The 23,920-nt window shown below is 39.3% G+C and overlaps 1 protein-coding gene across 10 annotated transcripts in view; it reads right to left on the bottom strand.

Annotated features, from left to right (window-relative positions):
- The window catches only part of COBL (cordon-bleu WH2 repeat protein), a 210,294-nt gene that overhangs the window by 55,357 nt on the left and 131,017 nt on the right, over positions 1–23,920 (bottom strand). For all 10 annotated transcript variants that reach the window (XM_049830389.1, XM_049830388.1, XM_049830391.1 and 7 more), the window contains one exon: positions 19,211–19,405. In XM_049830389.1, coding sequence (XP_049686346.1) covers positions 19,211–19,405 — 195 coding nt within the window. The remainder of the gene's footprint in view (positions 1–19,210; positions 19,406–23,920) is intronic.

Below are 23,920 nucleotides of genomic sequence, written 5' to 3'. Positions count from 1 at the left end.
CTCTCTGAGCCTAACAGAGTACTTCCTAGTCTTAGCACTTGTGCTTCACCTATGTACCATTTCTACCTAGAAGAAATTATTAAGTCAGCTTCTGTTACACAATGAATACCTTATTTTTAAAGAAGTTAATAAGTGTTCCCTGACTATAATTAATACCATTAACTGAGCTAGAAATCAATCAAGTGGGCGAAAAGGACATAAGCCTGACAAATAGTGTCACTTCTGTTCCCGTATTGATGAGAACACATATGATGCAAAAAACAATCTTCCATTAAATTCATGTCATGGCTCACACGCTGTTTTGAAAAATACTTCCAATATTGCAGACAAAATATCTGAGGAATGTGCTGAATGTGTTTTCTGTCTGTGAAAGCTCAACATCTTTATTAAAATGTGAGGGCTTTAGATAAGATTTTAGAATATATTTAGAGCCTAACAACAACATCATGGGGAGGTTATGTGTCAAAATTGTGTGGAAAAGAATCCTACAAGGCTAATGCTTGAAATTTTCAATCAGTAGCATTTGACAGACACCTTACTTGCAAAATGTGTTGTGGATACTGCAAGAATGGATGTGTAACTTGAGTTTGAGTTTCCTCATGCGTAAGAGTCCAATATTTTCTTTGGGTTAGGTTGCACTGAATACGAATTCATGAAAAATATTAATGGAGGCCCAAGGAAACAAAAGTCACCACCACCAAAAATTCATCAAGCATTCAAAGACAAGGAGGTTCTCAGAGAAATTTCCAATGTGAGCTCTGCTGCTTTGCCTTGCCTGTCCTCTACTTACAGGTCAGACACTGGTTTTGTATTTATCAACCCTTTCCTATTAATCTTTCTAACATAAAAGTTTATCTGTTTAAGTACTTGCTAAGTCATCTGGCAAATGACACCTTTCTTTTATTCACAGACCAAGCTAGGCCTAAAGTTACTGCAGGTTTGCTGCTACCGAAACTGAGCCTCCTTCTATGAGCCAGAAACTCTATCATATATTTGTGCTCCTCTGTCCCTCCAGTATCTACCAACATTCACAACCCACTCGACGACACTGACTACATAACTCAGTCATCTGAATCACTACTTTGACCAAGAAGGAAATCTCGCTCTACTGTCTCCAAAGACAGATTAAAGACTCTACAATAATATACTCAGAGATCTGCACATACGCAAGTCTGTTCCCTTAAGGATAGCCCACGTACTCGTGCCATAGGTGGTAGAGAAAAAGGGACTGGGCTTAACGCAACCTTGGAAAGTACATGAGTGGGCAGACGAGGAAAGTACACGAGCGGACATACGAGAGACACGTACTTTCTGCAGGACTGAGAAAGAACTTGGAAAAAAACTGGGTGATCTCCACTCAGAAGCACAACTAAGAACACAAGTAAGGAAGAATGACTTTAAAATTGCCTTGGACTTGCACACTAAAAGCAAACAGCACCTTCTTGAGTTACCTGGCACAGGTTTTCCCTGAACAACCGTAGGTATCTGTGTTGTAGTTGGCATTTATGCTTACTGGAGAAAGCCTGGATGACTGACAGACAGTCACAGTTCTAACTGTGCCTTAACAGAAAACCCCTCAGTGGCTCTAGTCAATACGTGATTGAGATGTTAAAAAAAAAAAAAAAAGCATAGTTTGTGTTTCAAAATCCAAACCACTCTTCCCAATATTTTCATAAACATTACAAGAAACATTTGTCTTACAGCAACAGATTTTTCCTTTTACTCTCACTGCTATCATTTTGCCATAGGGAAGGAAAAATGGAAACTTGAAAACCTAACAATTTTCCAGGTTTGCAGTTTGACAAAATAGTCCTTAGAGCAATTTTCTTCCTGCTCAAACACCGTGGCTACAGCTGATACACATATTCTATCAGCAATAGGATTATGTCTGGAATAAGGATTGTTTTTAAGGGATGTCCCATGGTGGTTTAGCATATACAGATAAAAATTGTATAGCATATGATATAAACTGTGTGAGGAAAGCTCATACACTCTCTTGCTTCTTTCTCCTTTTTATGCAACATTACACGTCAGGATCTTTCATTGTTTTATAGAACAACTGTCTAATTTGTATACAAAATGTCTTGTTTGGGCAAACAGTGAATGATTGTTTGTAGAAATTATTTTTAGAAGTAAATAAAAAGGATTGGAAAAAGAACACATGGATTCAATCACTGGCATGCCCTGACTACAAGCTGGTTTCCATCATCCAACACTGAGTAGACACACACTCTCTGATTTAAGCAAGCCAGATTCTGATACACCTGCTGGTGATGATATCGTGTGGGGTCAGAATGCCTATCAAATTACGAGAGTGTTTAAATATGAACTACAGAAAAATTCAGAGCAAACTTGTAACTGAACAAACAACAGTATCACCCCAAACTATGTGTGGGACCAACCCAACCCTCTTCCCTTCACAAAGAATTTTAAGAAATCTTGAAATAATTAAGAGCCATTTTCTAAGAAGCTCTAGAAGTAAAAAGAAAAGACACATGTTTTATTAACCGGGTTTAAACTCTTGATATAACCATAACTGCACTGATCCTTTATAGCGTTGTAAGAAAGACAAGTGGTAAATTGGTATGTAAGTAAGATTTATGGTTTGAAAGTTTTAAAAAATATTTTGCTCTGATTTTGTACGTAATTTAAAGCAGTTGAGAAGAAAATATTTTGATCCAAGAGGAGCCGTTCTAGGAAAATCAGAGAGATAAATCTTTCAGCTGCAGAACGGAGACATAAATCTGTCCACGAAACTTGACGATATAAAAGCTATTCTATCCAGCTGATTCTGCATTTTCACAGGGCAACAGATGCTTCAACATGCCTAGCACTAGAAACCACAAGGAGTCCCAACTGAACATTAATGTGTCTTAAACAACATTTACTCATATGTCTAATATTCCCTGGACAGGTCATACATTATTAGGCTTTTCACTGGCATACACTGACAAAGGAAAATTCAAGGAGCTCTCAAAGAAACTGGGTGTATGAGCAATTCATGAAGCTGACCACTGTAAGTTATGTTGTATTAAATTGCCTATTCAGCACCGAACTTCTCTACCTTGTTTCCTTATTGGTTAGTACCCCATTTCATTTGATTAAAAACTGAATGTTTAATCCACAAGCACGTTACAAACAGCATTCAAAGACAGCAGTCTGATGTTTCCCAAAACCATGTCCTTATGTTGCAGAATGCATTTGTGTGCGTTATTTAAAATGCTTACTAGGATCTCATGCAATGCAACAACATATTGCAAAAACAACATACAGAGATACTAAAAAACATGGCACACGGAAACAGTTTTAAAGAGGAAATTATTTGAAAAACTTGCCATTTTGATAAAATGCACAGAAATAACTACACTTCAGAAATTAGCAAGCAATTTCTCCGGATGGGTCATTTTAGTTCTGTACATCTTGATTTTTCAGTGTTGGATCTCACAAACCTGACAATAAAATGAATAATGATAACAAACTTAAAGGGAGATTTTTCAATAAGCCATACGAATAAGCATGCTGTGATCGCAAGACTGACATTTGGACCGACTAGACCCAATCGCTTGTGTTACGCTGGACACACCACTCTCACGTGGAAGAAGTTTAGATGGGAGATTCCCAAGCTACTGCCAACATGACTTCAAGTCCGCAACGTAACACCGACTACCTCTTCAAGCAGGACAACCACGTTTGTGTCCTGACACAACATGGCTCAGTATCAGGGTGTTTCCTCCTGACTTTGAAGCTCTGCACCACGCTTCCTTGGACTGCGTTTGGCCCACGTGGTGGCTGCACCCCAGCCATACTCATGGCCTCAGCTTCTGAGCTGCTTTGCTGCTGGAAGCGTTCAGGCGCTGTGATAAGTGGGAAGTCTGGCTCATAACTGGAGTGCAAACTACATTGCTCTTCTGAAAATAACCTTACCATGAATATTTTAATCAGACGGCACAAAAATTGTATCATTTTGCCTACTCTTGTGCTGCTTAGTTTCAAATGAATTTTTTCTCCTTATATGATTCTGGTATTAAACAGGGTTTTGTAATGAAATTTAGTATTCATTATCAAAAATAAAGCTGTGACTGCAAAAACATCTCAGTCTTAATAACAGACGAAAAGCTTAGCACTACTGAATTTTACAGAAATTGCTATGCTCTTGCTATCTTATTCATAAAATGAGGAAGACAAAAGCCAAGGATGTCCTTCAATACTCAGCTGATTGGCGACAGAAAGCTAAATCAGTTGACACAAGAAAGCCACTGCAAGGTGAAGGGGCAAGCTCATTTTTCCATCTGTTTTTATTGAACACACCCTCTGTGAAATGCCATGGTCAAGGGCAGTTAAAAATTAATGTCATTCTAATCTTCTTTAAACACTTTAACTTGTTCAGTTAAATGTGTCAGACAGGAAACTATCCATAAACAAATTTGAGATGTTAAATTACTAAGATAGCTGTGATTTCCTTCTTTTGCAAAATCTCATTACTAGCTGCAATATTATTTCCACTCGAGGAAGTCACTCTACAACACCAAATATTTTCACATGCATTGAAACATGTAGACTACACAAGTCTGCGGATGTTTGCTTTGGCAAAGAATTTAACTTCCTCTGTTTCTCTGAATACAATGTAATCCTCCTCATTTATGTCTTCATTTGGGTGGGTGGGGACAACAAAAACCCCTCAAACACTTAAAAATCACATTTTAAAACTACCGCAAACTGATTTGCTACTAAGATTAATTTCTTCTCTAGAGAAGTTAAACAAAAAAGGCAAAAACCACCTCAAAATTTCGTTTCATGTTTGTGCTTATCTTAGAACAATACAATTAATAGAACAAATGAACATTTAGTAAGAGCTTAAAATACATAGTAGGACCGCAGCTCATATTTCTTCTGACAACTTTGTCAAGGAGTTTGACGCAATCAATGTCATCTCCTTGAGTCGTTGCCTTTGGGAAAGACACTGGCCTAAGGATTTTATACCTCACCTTTTCTTCCTCAGTCTCACATCCAGGCTGGCTGGTTGGTTGAACTGCTTGTCTGTCCTTAAAAATCTGAGAGATGTTATGAGCCAACTGAAGATCTGCAAAATTTATTTTGCATCTTTGTCCAATTTTCTGCCAAAAGGATAGGTTGTAGCTTAAAATCTGTTAGGGCTAGGAAGCAGAAGGCAACCACACCAACGTTTGACCAGGAACAAGGAGAACCATACCCCTTCTACTGCCACTAAGCAACGGACCTCCCTGGAGCTTGAGTTTTCCTCTACACTTAGAATATTTTTGCCAAGTTGAATTTCTAGTGCTTAGCACTAAGTCCTAGGCGATCACCTCAGAAGTCTTCTCAATTTAGAGAAAAACATACCTGACCTATTTCTAGTGTTCAACTCCCTTATACCAGCCCTCTCCACGTGCAGGCACACAGAATGCCTGGGAAACCTGGTTTGGGTGGTAAGTCAAGTGATACTTTCCAATCCCGTTCCAATTTCATAGAACCATGGAATGGTTCGGGTTAGAAGGGACCTTTAAAGATCATCTGGTCTATGCCATCCCTTCACACTGTCCCCTGCAAACTTCCACCCAAGTCTAGCTCCTTCCAGCACTTCGGAAGGGCAGCCAGAAGCCCCGACTTCCACAATCTTCGGAAACCAAGAAGAGGGCGGAATAGCAAAGCGTTCCCACAGCGCCAGTTAGATGTGTTACTAGGGGCTGTGGCGTAACACAGCCCTGCATCAAGCTACTCCCCACAACTATGAGATTTTTATCATCCAAAATTACAAACAGACTGTGCTCTGAAGATTTGTTAGAGACCCACGATGGCGCTCCGCTTGCTATCCACGCCTGGAAGCGTCAGGGACACAGAGCTGAGCAGGACTCGGGGGTTGTCTGTTGAGCTTCGGCATTCTGATTAAGATGAGCACACTGCGAACAAACGAGGTGCTACTTCTCCCAGTGACCTGCACCATCCATCCTCTAAAGAGGTGAAAACTGAAGCGGTGTGCAGTCAGAGGAACTGGATTTGCATTCCCCTCTCCCCACTTCTATTACTTTCCGGATACGACTGTGAAACTCAAAAAAACAGCGTGAAGTAGCAGAGAACAGCTTTTACTGGATTAGAGTTGCGATGTTTTTCCTTGCTCATTTGGCTAAACAATGACCAGAATGGAATGCTATTAAGCCATTAAATTAACCCAAATTTACACAGCACGCATTCACTTAGCTAATTTTTCTATTCTATAATTTTTTTACCTTTTTAATTTAGGATCTAAGAAAGGTAGAGTTACAAGCAAAATCTAAGAAGCGACACAAACCCAGGTTCTAAATTAAGCACGGTGTTAGGGTCATTTTTCATTGCGTACTGAATGCCAGTTCTTTAGAAGCCTCGCTGCTTAAAATTATCTTTGTCTATTAACTTCCCCTAAATACCTTGCCCAACAAAGCCTAATAATTACTTGACACATACTTTCTCTTTAATGAGAGTTAAAGCTTACGATGACATCAGCCTGTCCTATTTGTCTGTGACTTGCAAGCCAGATGAAGTTTACTTACTAAATGTTGCAACCCTGCCAAAATTCAGGGCTGCATAGAACAGTATGTTCGGGCCCTGATGTCTTGCCAGTTTTCAATGAAGTGCTTGACAGAGACCACATGTGGAGGTCAAGTGATACTATCATGATCTCACCAGATGGTAAGTTGTGGTACTATTCCCAAGGCAGGTAGTATAGTCTGTTCAAAAACAGTTGGCAGGTGATCCATGAACTCACAGCCAGAAGCAACTGGATTATTGCAAAAGATCAAGAACGCTATTGATGTTCACGAAAAGACTATTCCAAGAATTTTTCTTGCACGTAATTCGAGGATTCAGCTCTCAAGATGTACGTTTTCTTGCAAAAAAATAGAAGGATCTGTTTTACTAACTGCTATCTCAAATCAGAAGCCCTCCTGTCAAACGGATCTTGTATTCTTGCACAAATATTGTGTGATGTAAATTAAATGGTAAAAAAAGGCACTGCAAGCTCACATTGCTTGGGTTCTTGTACATATTAATGATCACCAGGTCATTCTGACTTTCATGTCAATTCAGAGTTTGTATCTACACAGGCAGGAGTGCAGGACTGGACTACTTCACAGAGAACAAAAAAGCAGACCATGGAGGAATCGTACAAAATTTTTCAGATTACATTCTCCCACCCCTCTACAGTAACAGACTATCCAAATCAAAGTGTGAAGCATTCAGCACTTCACACAGGCCAGCCTTCAGTTAAAGCAGGTAAGCAATTTTAATCACTACTGAACTGACATTGCTACTATTTCTAAAAATGCAATAAAGCCATACAGTGGACTCCTCTTATGAAGCAGCAGCTTTTTTTCCCCAAGCTAAAGAAACAGCATTCTCCTTTCAGAAAAAGACATAATTTTAAAGCAGACTTCAAAATTTTAAGTTCCTCTGTTGCAAAACCTATTAATTGACCATGAACTTTATCTGAGTAAAGCCAGATTCTCAAAGGGTCAGTGCAAAAGCAGTCTTACTTCCCCTTGCAATTCTGAGAGGCTGCACCTTCTGGCTAACATCAAAACTGAAATTCTGAAATTCTGCATGAACATCCTAGTTTGTACTGGCCAAACTTCAGAAAAAAATAAAATCAACTGCAATTAATCGCTTCGTGACTGAGAAAGTTAAGAATCCTTTCAATTAATTCATCATAGGGACACCTTACTCTATTTAAAATTATGGGACAGAAGAGTTGGAAAATAAGTATATTAATAACAAATTAAAAAAAAAAAAAAAAAGGCAACACAAATACTCCTGGAAAATAAGTGGTTGCCTAAAAAAAAGTTGCCTCAAGTTATTATAATGCTTTCTGAAATTTTGTTTTTAAAATGGGACACATGCTGCTAGTAAGTAAAAGTGCAGCAACACGAAGTTGAGCATTAGGAGCTCTAAAGAGGATGGGTGGCAATTTGGACTAAAACTATGGAATTTCTGTAGATGTACAAAGAAAATTCCGTGATATAATATTAAAATGTAACATACCCTTACCCAATACTCTGAAGATATTGAGAAAGTAGTCATTACAGTGCACGTATCATCTAGCTGTAGCCTTTGGTAACTACTTTAAAAGAATTAACATGTTTGTCTAAGTGTGCATATACCAGAATTAATTTTTAGAGCTGTTCTTCTCATAAAAAGAAGTACAAATTACTCCCTTTCACTAGCAGCTTTGTTGGAGCCTTCCTAAATTTGATGCTTTACATGACAGCAAGATAAGCTTTCAGCCATCATTGCACTTTTGTCTCTTTTTCTCTTAATTTGGGCCTGCATCATTTATCCAAACTGGAGTATACTTGTTCAGCTAAATTAAGCATCCAAACTGCACAGCACACATTATCTGATGTTCTCTCAGCTGGTTTCATGTTTGTCATCTGAGCATTGTTTTGTCAGACATGAAAAGAACAAGTCTGGATACTTCCATTCAGCTAACAATGTCAGTCATGTTTAAAGGTCTTTGGGAAAAATGATCAAAACACCTTCAAATTGGAAATTAATTGATCTGTATTCTGATTTCTTAGTCATTTACTGCGGTGTAGGGCATTTTAAGGACCACAGACCTCTTTTACTACTCACTCTCGTTTCTACTAATTGGTTCCAGTACATCTTGGTAATGGAATTTGCACTAGCCAGGTTCAGCTCCAGTAGAAATATTAAATAGAAAAAACTTTTCAGGTTTATGACCGGTTACAAAGATGACTGTTTCTATAAAACTTAATGTATGTCATCACAGAATTTCAGGTCTGTGAAGGGCGACCGTTTGTACATGGCTTTTTCAACACAAGGCAATTAACTGGAAGTCATTAAGAAAAGCTCCACCCTTATACACTCTTCTTAAAGAAATACTGCCCAGTCCTTCCAGCAAAAGCAGACAGATCCACAAAAGCAGCACACCATACGAGATCAATTTGACTTGCTATCTCCTGAAAGGTAGAAATATCATCATTTGCTAAACAAAATAATAATAGCCCCATCACTGCCCAAGACAGAAGTGTTCCAACAGTTCCTTCTTCAGAGGATTTGCAATCTGGAGAATAGCTGGCATGCACCTGGATCTGACATCGATTTCAAACGGAATGGGATCAAGCCTTTCATGCAGCTTCTTATTTTGTCCAATAGAGCGCACTGGACATCACCCATACATCTCCCAGCTACTTGTAATTTGACCTGCACACCTGCATCTCAGTATTTTGAGATTCAGCCCAGAAGGGCTGCAAATATGACCCTCAGAGTCCTGCAGGGCTCTTTGATACTGCAGTCACAGCACTAAGTTTTAACATGTATACCAGGCAAGTTGCTTGAGGGTTCATGCTGGAAAATTCTTACTGCTTATGTGATTTATTGGCAAAACTTATGGCCCCATTCTGCAAGTGCAAAGTTTTGCACTTCTGAGCACAAAACAAAGAGAGCAATGATTGGGAATAGCAATCAAAGACAGCTGTTTCTGTTTCTAACGAGAGACATGTTGCCTGTTTATCAAATTACCAGTGATAAGAAGACCTAGTGAAGTCATTGAGAATGCTGCCAATGACTTTCTTGGAGTGGTATCAGATCATATGAGACAAATATTTAGGTATGAATCTCTTCAGTATTCTCCAAAAATAGCTGTACTGGGTTAGACCAAGGGTTCTGCTCAGGCTTCTGTAGCAGACTGGGGCAATCACCTAGAGGACAGCAGAAGCAAAGGGAAGGTATGTTCGATACTACCTTCTCCCTAATACTTTTGCAGCCACCCACCATCTTCATGTCAGGGACTTCCTGATCTGGCTTATATCTAAAAATGTGCAACAGATCTGTCATCCAGCATTTGTTCAGTCTCCTCTTGAGCCCATGTAAACTTTTAGCGCCCATATTAACCCTTGGCAAGGAGTTCCACAGATCTACTGCTTGCATGAAGAACCACTCTCTTTGGTTTTGCGTGGTTTGCCTGCTTCCTACCAGCTTGAAATGCTCTTGTAATGGCTGACTGAACAGTCAAATCCCTATCCGTAGTCTTCATGCCACTTTTCAAGATGAGGAATCTTGGTTTACTTAAGTTGTACAGTTGTCCCTGTATTAAGCTACTGCACACCTTCGATCACCCTTGATGCCCTTCCATGAGTCTCTTCCCATTCTGTAATACCCTGCTGAAACAAGGGGAACACCATTGTAGTATTTAAGACGGCTTAATAAAGCTCACAATACAGTGGTGTAATAAAGTTCTCTTTTTACCCTCTTTTCCTCAGCTAAAACGCTCTGCATCCGATTTGCTTTTTTGATTGCTGTTGAGGTTTGAGCTGACTTTTTTCAAAGAAATATGTCTTATGATCCTAAGGTCTTCCTAACTGGTTACTGCCAGCTGAGAGACCGGTATTTTACAAGGTATTAGGGAAAATTCAGAGTGGTCTTTTCTCATGTATATCACTTCACACTTACCTACACAGAATCTTACTTGCTTTCACCTGCAAGTGCTGCCAGCACTCAATCTCATAAGGTCTTTCAACAGTTGTTCTTCATACTCAGCCTTGTCCTTACTATCTGGATAACTCAAGTACCAGCAATAAACTTTGACACTTCACTGTTTTTTCCCAGGTCTCTTCTTAATATATGATGAACATGGATCCTCCAATACTCCAAAGCTGTTGCAACATTCCACCACTAGATGAGCGGATCATTTACTCCTAACCTGAGATTCCTCTTTTCTTTACCGTCAGCTGTTTAAGAGTAAGATGACCTTCCTCCTTATGGAACAGAGACTTGGCTTCCTTAAGAAAGCCCTGGTGAGGGAACTCAGTAGAAGCTTTGTGGACACCTAGACAGACTGTATCAACCAGATCACACATATCCATCTGTTTGCTGAATGCGTCAAGAGCACTCAAAGATAGTTGTAAGGCAGGGTTTCTGTTTTACTAAAGCTACATTTACCCTGTTCATTATCTTCAGAGAGGCCAACTAGTTAAATTCTCTATTATATTTCTAGTAATTTTTCCAGTACATAAGGCACATTAGGAGGCTTATAGTATTCTTGATTCCCCTTATACTTTGCAACACCAACTCTACTTCCACCTTTTTTCTCTGAATTTCCTTATGAAAACCCAAAACGTGGCATTGGTAGCATTTGGCAATACTATTCAGTAACATTTTCTCTATTTTTTGCTCCACACGGTAGAAAGACTTAATACAGGTACAGTTATTTTATACAAGCTTTTCGATTTCAGATAGCACTGCAGTCTCCGGTGCACCATCTTGAGAATACTGTGCACAGCTGCTGCTCAGACAAAGGAACTAGAGCGCACTCCTCAGACAAAGGAACTGAAGTGCATACCTTACCTACATTACTGGACAAGTTTGATGTTCATTATCTGCCTATGTGGGCAACCTTAACCTGTGAAAAATGTAAAACACAGTTGAACTGTTTTACCATCTTAGGAGAATAGTAGGTAATTCTCTGGCCAAAAAGTAAGGCAGTGTTTACGTCAGTGTGGCAAAACAAATTATTTTTATATGTCTTTACGAGCAAAGGGAAAAAACCCCTTCATACCCATAAACGCTCAACATCTATAGAAATGCATAAATGAAATAAATAAGCTTCTAAATCAAATCTCAGACAGAACAAGTGGAATAAAAGGCCCAAAGAGAGATGGATACTAAAAGCCTAATGGAAATTTTCATCATTACCATGCAGTATTTACAGCCTAGTACGTGCAAAATAAGCAACTGCTACACAAATTTGATGTGAAATACAGATAAATAGATACAATCTCCATTTTTAATGGGTTTATCTATTAATATCTATCTGTATTAACACACAGACATAGACTCAGCTACTCTTTGACCTTATGAAAATACTGCCTCATGCTAATTGTGTAAGAAGTCCCAAGCCTCTTAATCTGGCGTCTTACAGCAGTACGGTGTGCACTCCAGCACCTAATATCCAAACTCTAATTATAAAGACATCTCATACATTCTTGACTATCTGTTGACTTCTTAAAAAAAATAAAATTATTTTCTTTAAGCTGACATAACTTTGGCTCTTAAACAGTATTCTGGAGAAAGAGCATCTTTAATAAAGATGCAATATCCCTGCCCTCATCAGAAAAATGCTGTCATGAGATATCACACATTGCCTGAGAATTCTAACAAGTCTGCCACCAAAACTGGAGAAGATCATAGCTAACACTCATGATATCCTCAGCTAACGAACAAAGACAAAGAAAGTTTTAAAAATAACATGCACCATTCACATTTCAGGCCTTCTTCGTGCACAAAAAGAAAATCAAACCAGGATAAACTAAAAAGCTTTACGAACCCAGTCATTAAACTCCTTTTAATCAACATTTTAAAAAAATTTAAAAGTCAAGTGTTATCCCTCCTCCTCTGGAACAAACCCTGCTTTGATATCCTCAGGGAACTTATAAAAACTTGAGAGGTGACCTAGAAGATGCAGTATTTTGTAAAAGTAAAAGACACATTTTGAAAAACAGTTTTTTCCTACAGCAGAAACTGATTCATTGCATCCTTCCTCAGAATGTGAAAAAAAGTATCTGTTATTCTCAAAGGAGACTTCTGGATGCTCCACAGAAAAAAAACAAAGCAAAATAAAAATACATTCACAGAGCACTTAAGGGAGAAAGGAAATGTGTCATAAGAGAAAGGTTGAGAAGACCTCACCCAGAAGACCTCGGAGTCAAAAGAAACCTCCCTTCCTCTCTGAAAGATGATAAAAAAAACATGCACTCGTATCTTGTTGACTTCTAGTAGACGTTTCTGGCTTACGTGTAACCTATGCAAGAGAGATAACTAATCTGAGTCCATTCACCCTTTTGCTGAATTCTGGGCTCCTTGTTAAAACAGAATACAACTGTGAGACGATCTCCACCATTAACTGTTCATTACCTTTCACCTGGTAAAGAAGTACAGAAAAAAGTATAAGGTAAAAGGGAAGAAAATACCTACAGCATAAGGCTATTCTGCTGCAGTATGAAAAACAAACAACCCCTCCCTCAAGTACAGCTACCATAATTTCTACAAGAGTAGGATCAACCAACTAGGTAAATCTAAAACAATTTGCAACTTTTCCTCCTGGGACACAGGACTCTGATCAGAGTGGAATTTTCACAATAATGAATTACAGTACGTGCACAAAGGAAGAGGTACAAGACAGTAAGCTGGTAAGAGTACAGTGCTTATAGAGGTGATCACAGCAGATGTTAATCAAGCGGGTTTTAGACACCTGCCTATGATAAATCTCAGTTCTGTAGGTAACCGTGGTAGATGTTCTCATCCAGTTGTGATTCTTCTGTCCCTCAACTTCCCTACAACTGCAGTGCCTGTTGGTATCATGCCTCTCCCATAAAATGACGCTTCTGGTAGTCCAAGAAAATTTGTGAGGAAGAAAGGCTGTCATCCACACAAACACAGGTTCTTTCTAAGCACTCAGCTGTTTCTCAGAAGGAAAGTCAACTGCAGGAGTATTATTATTTGAAATACCAGATTTATCTGAAATCCCCAGGGACAAAGCAGATTAAAGAAACTTTAACTCACAGGGCGCACAGATGGAAAGCTCTACTGATGATATCCTTACTGACACAGCCGTACGGACTAGGAACATACCTTACTCTACACTGTTCTACAGGATCTGGATTCATTGCTTTAGGGCTTAATTTGCAGCCACAGGGAAATATGTCATTTTGAAAACCTGAGGAGAACAGCACTAATAGTGTGATTTCATACCAATCAAGATTATCCTTGCAGTCAGCTAACCACCAATCTGTGGCATTAGATTGTGAAGAAGGAAGGTGGAAGAGTAGTAATCACTTCATGCAAACATTCAAGATACCTGTGCAAAAAACCCCGCTGCACTGGGGGGAGATCAGTGGAAGAAACGCTTGTTTGCTCAGATTTTTATATTAACAATCTCAGTTTAAACTCCTTTTGCAACAGAAGGTGGCATAGTGAAAAATAACATGATATTAAAATCACAGTGGCCAGATAATGAGTTGCTGAGCAACCAGACGCAGCTTCTGACATCTTAAAAGTTCAGAAAACATCAAGCTACAAACTCGGCTTCCTAATTATGGACAGCTGAGCTAACCATTTCTAAAAATCTTGGCCACTGTTTTAAAATACATTTTAATTCTAAGGAAGATAATGAGTCACATTTCCAAGTGGCTTCCAAGTCCATGCCTGTACCATATACATATACACATGGGAAATTTGAGAACTGCAAATTCAGGGATTGATTCTGGAAATTTGGGTGAGTCTATGGTTTCATAATGCTTTGAAAAAATTTAAGACGTTAATTATTATTTCAATATAATTTTATTCATACATTTCCTTCACTGCCTGTCCTTGATTTTTACTACTTGAAAATTATTCTGTGGTTCTTGCTGGCAGAATGACTTCCAGGCATGCTTTCACTATACGCTGTGCTCATTTGCAATGTCATTTGAAGTATTTCAGGGTTGCCTGCAGATGGGCACAAATTCAATGGCTTTCAGCAGGACATTTCACTAGAGTATTTCCTCCTTTTGACACACTCTTAATATGCTCAATCAACCAGAGGGGACCTAAGCTTTCAATCACTGGTGTATTCTGTTTACCTTGGTTTATGTATAAAAGGACAGTGAATTCTGCTGTGAGAAAGGCATCCCTACCAAAGGCAGGAAGATGCTACTAAATGGCTAGGATGCCTAGCCCAGTGTCCTGCCAGCTCCACGGCACTCCAGTCAACGACTGCCAGCAGAATCATAACTCTTTCAAGCGCAATATGCACTGGAACAGGGGAACATACCTCGCAAGAAGCTGCTGTCTCCAACAGGAGTACAGGAACACTTGAAAAGGGGGGGGGGGGGGGGGGGGGGGGGAAGAAAGAAGAAAAACCCTACGTGGTGGTCAGTATTAGAAATCATCAACTAAGATGGCAAAAAATAACATTTCCACTGCACTTCCACATTTATCATTTCCTTCCATTTAGTAAGACATACAGCAAATACAGGAACTATCTTAACCCATATAAACAAGAAATTTCACGAATTTTTACTGTGAGTACCTTATTTTCTCCAGGAAAGATATGAAAGTCTCATTTATATTTGTTCACGTTAAAATGATTCCCTTAAAGCTGAACTTCTCATTTAGGCATAAAACTGGTCAAAAACAAACTGGAGGCAGGGAGAAAGAAACCTGCCAGCAACGATCCGAGTAAGGCTGAGACTCTCTTTGGCTGCTATATTCCTTTTTATTCACGTGAGTAAGCCTCTTCAATACATAAGGTATTCTTGGTAAGGAAACATCAGCCTTGATAAAACACTGGGGGCAAGTAGTCTGCTCTAAAGGTATGGCCTTGACCAAGACTGGGGAGTCACCAACTGCCCTCAACAACCCAAGTTTGAGGTCTAAAGGGAGAAGAGGAACGTAAGAAGCAGGGCAAACCCCACAGTCGCATACGTTAGTCCACAGCAACCTCCAGGAAACTATATAAACGTGGAAATAAACCTGAAAATTGTCTTGGTTTATAATGGAACCTTCTGAAAGTGTGAGGCCAGTTCCTCACCTGCACTAAAGCAACGATGCAGTTTTTATTCAAACCACTGTCGTGCCATATGTCAACTAAGATTAAAATCTATGAAACAAATGTGAGAATATTGTACCTGTTACATCGCCCTATTCCTCTATTAATACAGGAATTTGACTGGCTAGTAACAAATCCCAGATGCCTCCTGTTACACCTACATATTATATGAAAGTGTTTCTGTTCTGAAAATCGCAGCAGCTGAAATAGCACGTGGCTCCTTTACCACAGTCTACAAATTGCATTTCTAGCTTCTAGAGTTAACATCAGAGCTATTATATAGATGAAGGCACTGAAGAGCCCTCTTCTAATTCTGACATTGTCTCCAAAAAGCCTCATGATTTTATTCTGAATAAACCACTCCATTTCACAGAAAAGGCTCTTACAGAAACTCCCTGAGGCCTTCTTTATCATCCCCCCTCACTGCAATTTTCAGTTTTTGCTCACCCCCTACAGTGTTCTGCTCTACTCTCTGGATGGCGTGGGCTCCGTGTTGCAACTTAAGAGAGGAGGGGACCCTCTTACATCTTAAAGCATCTAACCTTCTAGATTTCATAGTGGAAATGTTACCATACCCTGGTCTTTCGAAGACTATTTTTTTCAAGTGACTTCTCATTATTCTAAATAGCATCACTTGGAAGATGTTTAAAAAAACAGGGGGGAAGTCTCCAGGGAAGAAATCTGTAGACTTCTTTCTTTGACTGCATTCTTTTGCAAACTACTTAGTGCATGTTCAGCACACTCTGAAGCACTGCTCAACTGTGCTCTGAAGAGAAATGGGTATTTTCTGGAGGAGATTTAAAACAGTTACAGAGGGAACACTACCTTTAAATAGACATGGAAAACTAATGATGCTGCACTAAAAACTAATTAAAGTTACTGCAGGGGCCTTACCCTCAAGGAGGTAAATTACTGTAAGCCCCACAGAAACAAAAGCTGCAATACAGTAAAATTATATTGCAGTAATCTACCTATCCAGAAGAGCGAGTGGAGAAAATCTAAATCTAAGGCATAAATTAAAACACCCTTCATACACATGGAAATTTCTGTTTGCAACCACTAGGCAGGGGGATGAGATATAGATTCCTAAAGGATCATCTGTGCTGTAAAGAAAATTGAATGCTCTGGAGTTTAACAATGGGTTAAAAATAACAGGCTTATTGCGTTGGAAAGTCACATTACAGGTATTCATAGCAGCTACAGTATTCACTTTTCTACACAACTTTATGGAACCAGACAGCTAAAAAAGGAAAAAAAAACCTTCTGAGAGTTCAGAATACTACTTTTTTCATTTTCTATTAATGTGCTAGCTTCACTGGAAATAAACATGTTCCCCCTTTGCAGGATCTTCCTGTTAGTAACAGTTGCACATAAATAAAGTTTTCTAAACAAACATCTTATCTTTATATGGAAGGAAGTCCATTAATACGGAATTGACGTCCTTCCCTGAAAAAAAAGATCAGTGCTAATTCTTTCCCCTAAACTAAAGAAATAAACTTACACCCTGAGATTTTTTACTCTATTTTCACAGCAAACTGGATAGTCTGCACGTAGATAAAATAGAACTGTTTGGGTTTTCTTATAAACAAAATCTCTGTTGCTACCTTGCCACATAATACTGAATAATTAATCTCTTCCCTCAGTTTTTGATTGCTTCACGGAACTTGTGCTTCATTTCAACTGTAATCCACACATTCTTGTTCAAACTACAGGGCAGCCTGTGAGCAACTTTCAGCCTGGGAGCTTCAGAAACACACCATAACTGTTTAATATTTTGACCTATGCCACCATTTTCAGAAAGATGTCCTTTACCCAACAAATGCAGCCAAACAGACTCTAGCAACTGTGCTCATAATCTACTGTGCTCTTCATTGGCTTCGTTAGCTACACAAGACATTTCTATTGGCCAAAATTAACTTCATCATGGAAAATCCTCTGACGCAACCTTCATCTGTTTCTTCAAGATAGCTTTTCCTTTAGACTAAGAAAATTTGAAGTTGACACTGTACCGTATGCTTCTTGCAATAAAGAAATACTTTTCTCCCAATGGCTTCAGAAACTCAGTACTTTAATCTATTTGCAACAACATTGAAAATAGAAATGTTAACATGGTTAAAGAGAGTTTAGTTTTTCAGTGGTTTTGTGCAACAGAATTTAAAATCTCCATGCCACACTGCAGGGAGACAAGCATAAGAGAATGGAAGAATAATATGGTCCACAACTACCATACTTTTATAAACCTAAGAGTTATAATGCCGTGGTATTTTTGTACAAAAAGATCTATTTATCTTGAACACATTAAATGTTTAACTCTGGGGCACACAAGAAGCTACATCAAAATATTTACAATAGGAATTTCAAAAGGAAATTTTAAAAAAGAAAGTGCACCAAATTTTGCAAGAAAACATTGTTTCTCTTCAGCTGTGTCTATAATAAATGAGTGCTATTTCAAAGGCACATATTCCAATTTTGAAAAATGAAATACCGCTACGTTCCAGCAATCACGCTTTTAGACATCCTAAGAATGGGAAAATAAGGTTCCACAATCCTTTACCAAGAGTGTGCATCAACTTTGCTTACACAGTGCTTCAATGGAGAAGGCACTTAACGTATGTCTTAATGCAGATAAATAAAAGAGTGACAGGGAGTGAGACTGAGCACTAGACGGCTCCTCCTCCATTATACTGAACTCAGAGATTCCTTCCTGACTCCATTTTGCACTAACACAGTTCGCTTTCCAAAGATCAGTCTGCTGTAGAGGTGACAAGCCCTAAGCAGACAGAGTCGGTCCACATTACACAACCTTGAACGCAGTGGTTCCTTGCATTCTTATTTGGCATCCATGTATAGCTTTACACACTGACTTTTGCAGTTTACATTTAGAATGTAGCACTTTTTGTTGATGGCGGAACCCAAAGTCTTAACACGCTTGTGCATGTTTAGTAACATACATACCTGAATGTCACTATAAAAACAAGAACAATTTCCTTTTCCCTTAACTCTATTCTTTTCAAAGGGTTAGGTCCTCAGAAAGCTTTCCCTCCCATTTCTGTTTAATTCTCGATAACTGTATTGTGGAACAGTGACCTTTTTTAAAAGCAAAAACAGAGCCCTGCTTTAAAAGGTCACGTGGCAGGACTCGGAAAGCAGAGCAGATCTTCTGGTGTCCCAGGGCAGCACTGGAAACGGGGATGTAGGCGACAGCCTGACAAGTATCTGGGCGAAACAGCACGCTGAAGGTTTTTGTCAGTCATGAGAACTGCCGTCCATTTTCCAGGCCTGCCATGGCCAATAAGGATACCTAATTACCCCACACCATTTCCAGCTGTTCTGCCTTACTTTTTCTTCACCCTCCTCCCTTTAGCATAGCGCTTCACAAAACTTTTCTGATTTAGAAAGACTGACATGGGAGAAAGCCTGGGGCAGTCTCAAGAAAGGTCAGTGAATATGTCCAAAACTCCAAGACTTCTGAGAATTTTATTTTGTAAGATCAAGAGGTTTGGTGAGCTGTAGTTAATGGCTAACCAAAATATCTGTGAATGACTCTAGCTCCCATGAAGGAACCGATGGTAGCCAGCACAAGAGGCGAAGCAGCCCGCTCTGTGGTGTCACCGTTACCTGTGCTGCTGCCTTGTCTTGTCCGCTCGTCTCCGCGTTCTGCAAAACAGGCGTCACAACTGGGGGAGGAGGTGCTCTGCGTTTTTTCACTTCTGGGTTTGCTGCCATTCCTGAGATGTTACCAAGGGACAGTGATGGACCCAGGCTACTGGAACGAGAATTCACCGAAGGGGAATTTGGTGCTGTGGAAAAACCCTGTAAATGGATTAACATCTTGGATTAACATGACTTTTTAAAAACGATGGTAAAGAAAGAATTACAAGACACATCCGGTTACCACTTAAACAATGATATGAATAATCAGATATGTTCCTCTGCCAAAGTTGCTGAATTGCAAACTGTAAACTTCTAAAGGTCAACTGGAACAAAGCTTCCAGGCAGTATTAGTAAGTCAGGAGGCACGATGAGCACCTAATGCAGTTTAACAGTAGTGCTGATGGGAACACTGCTACTGCTTGCTATTTAAACTATAAGCTTCATCGAGACACATAATTACAGTTATCCAAATGCATCTGCAGTTGTATTTAAATTACAAGTAATATATGTTTCTGAAAGCAAGATTTACTCTTAAATGAGAACGCTGTATTAACCATATGCTGTCTGTCTCAGGCTTGTCTATTTTATTATCAATCTGCCTCATTTACCTGAGTCTTCTCTGCAGATTTACGTAAGAGAAACTCTGCTACCATCAAACTATTTCCAACTTACATGCACAATCAAGCACAATCATTTACAAGCTACTGAAAACAACCGTTTAACCTAGTCAAAAGAAGTCCTACTGACAAGCACCACTCTGGATTTTAACCGGCCCAGATGAAAGGAGAAGCAGAAACTATTTCAATAATTCCTTAATATCAAAAATAACTTCAGTTCTCATTGAAAACTTTATAAAATCAATAGAAAAAGTTTCACTGAGTTCAGATCAAGGACTTAATACATTTTTATATTAATATAGAAACAGAAATATATGCAGTCATATAGTAGTAAATCTACAAATAGGAAAGACTAGGAAACATGATTGCTTGCAAATATCCATTTTTAACTTAGTTTTGACACTTAATTCAACATTAGTACTTTCTTTAATCTGCTAATAAAGACTTTGCAAAAACTTTTCCCATAAAACCTGTGAGTCACCTTTTGCTATTTTTAATTAAGAGAAGCTTCCATATTAAATTGAAGATCTTACTTTTTAAATAAGTTATGAGATGGTTGCTTCTTCTTAGAAATGGCTTCTGTGAAATCACAGAATGGTTCGGGTTGGAAGGAACCTTAAAGATCACCTAGTTCCAACCCCCTGCCATGGGCAGGGACACCTTCCACCAGACCAGGTTGCTCCAAGCCCCATCCAACCTGGCCTTGAACACTGCCAGGGATGGGGCAGCCACAGCCTCTCTGGGCAACCTGTGCCAGTGCCTCACCACCCTCACAGGGAAGAATTTTTTACTAATATCCAATCTAAATCTACCCTTTTTCAGTTTAAAAATGTTACCCCTTGTCCTACCACTGCATGCTCTTGTAAAAAGTCCCTCTCCAGCTTTCCCGTAGGCCCCTTTAGGTACTGGAAGGCTGCTGTAAGGTCTCCCCGGAGCCTTCTCTTCTCCAGGCTGAAGAATCCCAACTCTCAGCCTATGTTCACAGGAGAGGTGCTCCAGCCCTCTGACCATCTTCGTGGTCCTCCTCTGGACTTGCCTCAACAGTTCCATGTCCTTATTATGTCGGGGCCCCCATAGCTGAAGGCAGTACTGCAGGTGGGGTCTCACCAGAGCGGAGCAGAGGGGCAGAATCCCCTCCCTCAACCTGCTGGTCATGCTGCTTTTGATGCAGCCCAGGATAGGGTTGGCTTTCTGGGCTGTGAGCGCACGTTGCCAGGTCACGTTGAGCTTCTTGTCAACCAACACCCCCAAGTCCTTCTCCGCAGGGCTGCTCTCAATCCACTCATCACCCAGCCTGTATTTCTGCTTGGGATTGCCGCGACCCATGTGCAGAACCCCACGCTTGGCCCTGTTTAACTTCATGAGGAACGCACGAACCCACCTCTCCAGCCTGCCAAGGTCCCTCTGGATGGCATCCCTTCCCTCCAGCACCTCGACTGCACCACACAGCTTGGTGTCGTCAGCAAACTTGCTGAAGGTGCGCTCATTGGTATCACCAGTGATACCAGTTCTGGAAGTAGAGGCTGACGACCGTGGTTGATAATGCTGTTCTTATCAGAACAGAACATGCTACTGCACTTGCAAAACTCACCCATCAAGGACATAAAGCTCTTAGGTGGAATTTTGTCCAAAACCACAGAATACATACTGCCAGGAAACTAAAGGCCACCACAAATCCCATCACTTTCCAAATAAAAGAGGTAGTTCTTTGAACCTAAGTTCTCCAATCTGGAAACTGGTGGAAAATGCTTTGCCTCAATTGTATGGCTGCCTCATCGTTGTGGTGGACGTCTGGATTGCCATAAGGGTGTAACCTGCAGTGAATTTGACTTGTGACATGGCATGGTAATTCCTCTCCATAAGTGCCAAGTGCAGTCTTAGGTAAAAATTAACAATACGGGGCAGCAAGCTCAAAAAGACAATGAATTTGATTTTAGGACCATTGAGAAGCACTGATGAAGCATAAAGAGCTAAAAAATACAGCAATGCAAAAAGATGTGTGTAATACAGGTTCCTGACTACCTGGTAAAGCTCAATGTTCTATAGGTTCCTGTGAAAGCAACTGAAAATGCTAAATGCAGATAGCAAACTCATTTGTCTTGTCCTGCGTTTACTACACGTGATAACTATGTGATAACCAACACTTTAAAAATATCAGCTGGAGGCTTTTGTTATCTTTTATGTTGTTGCACACTGCACAGCAGACATCATCTTGGAGTAGTATATTTAGGACGAACAGGGTTTTACTGAAGGATTAAAGCAGTATTTGCCACATCTTTTTCATCATCAATTTCTCTGAACTGAATAGCATCAATAGCTTCTTCGCTTTTCTAGCAATGAAGGAAAAAGCTTGTGGAAAAAGTGGAAGGTGGGGTTTAAAAGAGTAGGTCTAATCTTATAAAGAAATATACTCTTTTCTCAGCCCTATATCTTGGGCAGCGGAAACAATAATGATCTCATCTGTAACCTACAAGTTTTAAGTCATTCTTAGTGCATATTGTACCTGGTTCTATCAAATAAAGTTTGTTTACTCCTAAAGAAATTACAGGGTTCCAGGATGAAATATAGTCCTCTCTTTTCACACACCTACGAAATCACTGAAGAAAATAATTTTACAGTGTATTCTACAGTTATGCTTTTGTGACTGTTTTAATTCTTTGATTTTCCTTGCTGGATAAAAAGATTGAGAAATTTTGTTAAGAGATTTAAAGATGTACACAAATAATAAAGAACTCCTAAGACTTCCCTCTTAGCATTACATATACAGAGTACCAGTCAGAAGATAGGATGTATCCAGTTTCAAATTAATATCCTATTCGATTCTATGTCAAGGTCTTGTGGCTGAAGAGCTATAAGAATCCTCTTCCAGGCAACAGATCACTATGAATGAATACGGTGATGAACAACTGAACATTTTAAAGCTGGTTTGTTTTGTTTTTTTTAAAGCTTGCATACCCTAACAGAAGATACAGGGGAAAAAATTAATACTTGTATGACACTACAAATAGTTTACAATAAAAAGACTTCAATGAAATTAAAAATAAAAACCTTGGAAATGCAGCTACAATTTCTTTTCCAAGTCCAACCTTTATATTAAGCCCATTATTTAGTCAGTGAGCATTTCAAGAATGCTCATGCTAAGACTCTTCCCCTAAAATAAAAACTTGCTACAGCTTCCAGGAGAATGGAATGAGGACAACCTCAAAGCAGTTTTGAAAGCCCAATCATTCAGCAATGAGATGTTTGTCTAACTGGAGGCAGACCTTCAAGCTCTCCCATGTGTGCAGTCATGTTCAGTAGCTTTAAGAGAAGAAAAAAAACATTGGACACAAACCACTGACACAAGTGTTTTTGGCATGGCTCGTCTTTTGTTGTAAACCTAATCTAGAGAGACAACGCCTTACCCAGCTTTTATATTTTATGTTGTGCTAGATGCAGTGCAGCTTCTTTCCAAATCACTGGATTTTGGAGGTTTGGTTTTCAGGCAGCTTAGCAAGGCAACTATTAAAAGCACAGAGCATTAATTAAGCAAACTTGTAGGGACCTGATACGCACACACCACTTACCCAAACCATCTCTCACGTCTTGTTGTTTTAACTGGTTATCAATGGATCGATTTCAGTGGAATTACTCAAATTACAGCAGTGTAAGTAAGAGGAAAGCCAAGTTCAAGTACTGCAGCCAATGTAGCTGGCTAAAAAGTCAGCCCTTATCCTCTGTTTCGTGTGCAAATAGGTTAGCATGCATGTTCTGCTCAGAATCAAAATCAATTCCTACAACCCGCTTTAACTGCTTTGCAAAAAAAGAAAAAAAAGAAGAAAAAAAAAAGAAAAATAATGTCAGAAAAAGAAAATTCATGGCAATGAATTATATAAAGAGCTTTTAAAAATGTCTTCCAACTTGTAAAATCATAGTCTTTGGTAGACCACTAGTGTTAGAGCACTTTGCTAGCAGTTGAAACAGCAAGTAATGCAAACTAGCAAGAAAAAAGAAATAGTTTCCTCTTCTTTTTTTTTTTTTCCTCAATTAATCCAAAGCAAACCCAGCAAAAACACAG

The sequence above is a fragment of the Accipiter gentilis genome, chromosome 27 (genome assembly GCF_929443795.1).
Source record: "Accipiter gentilis chromosome 27, bAccGen1.1, whole genome shotgun sequence".
NCBI classification, from domain to species: Eukaryota; Metazoa; Chordata; class Aves; order Accipitriformes; family Accipitridae; genus Astur; species Astur gentilis.
The sequence above is the reverse complement of the archived record's forward strand: the minus strand, read 5'-3'. Positions and strand labels throughout refer to the sequence as shown.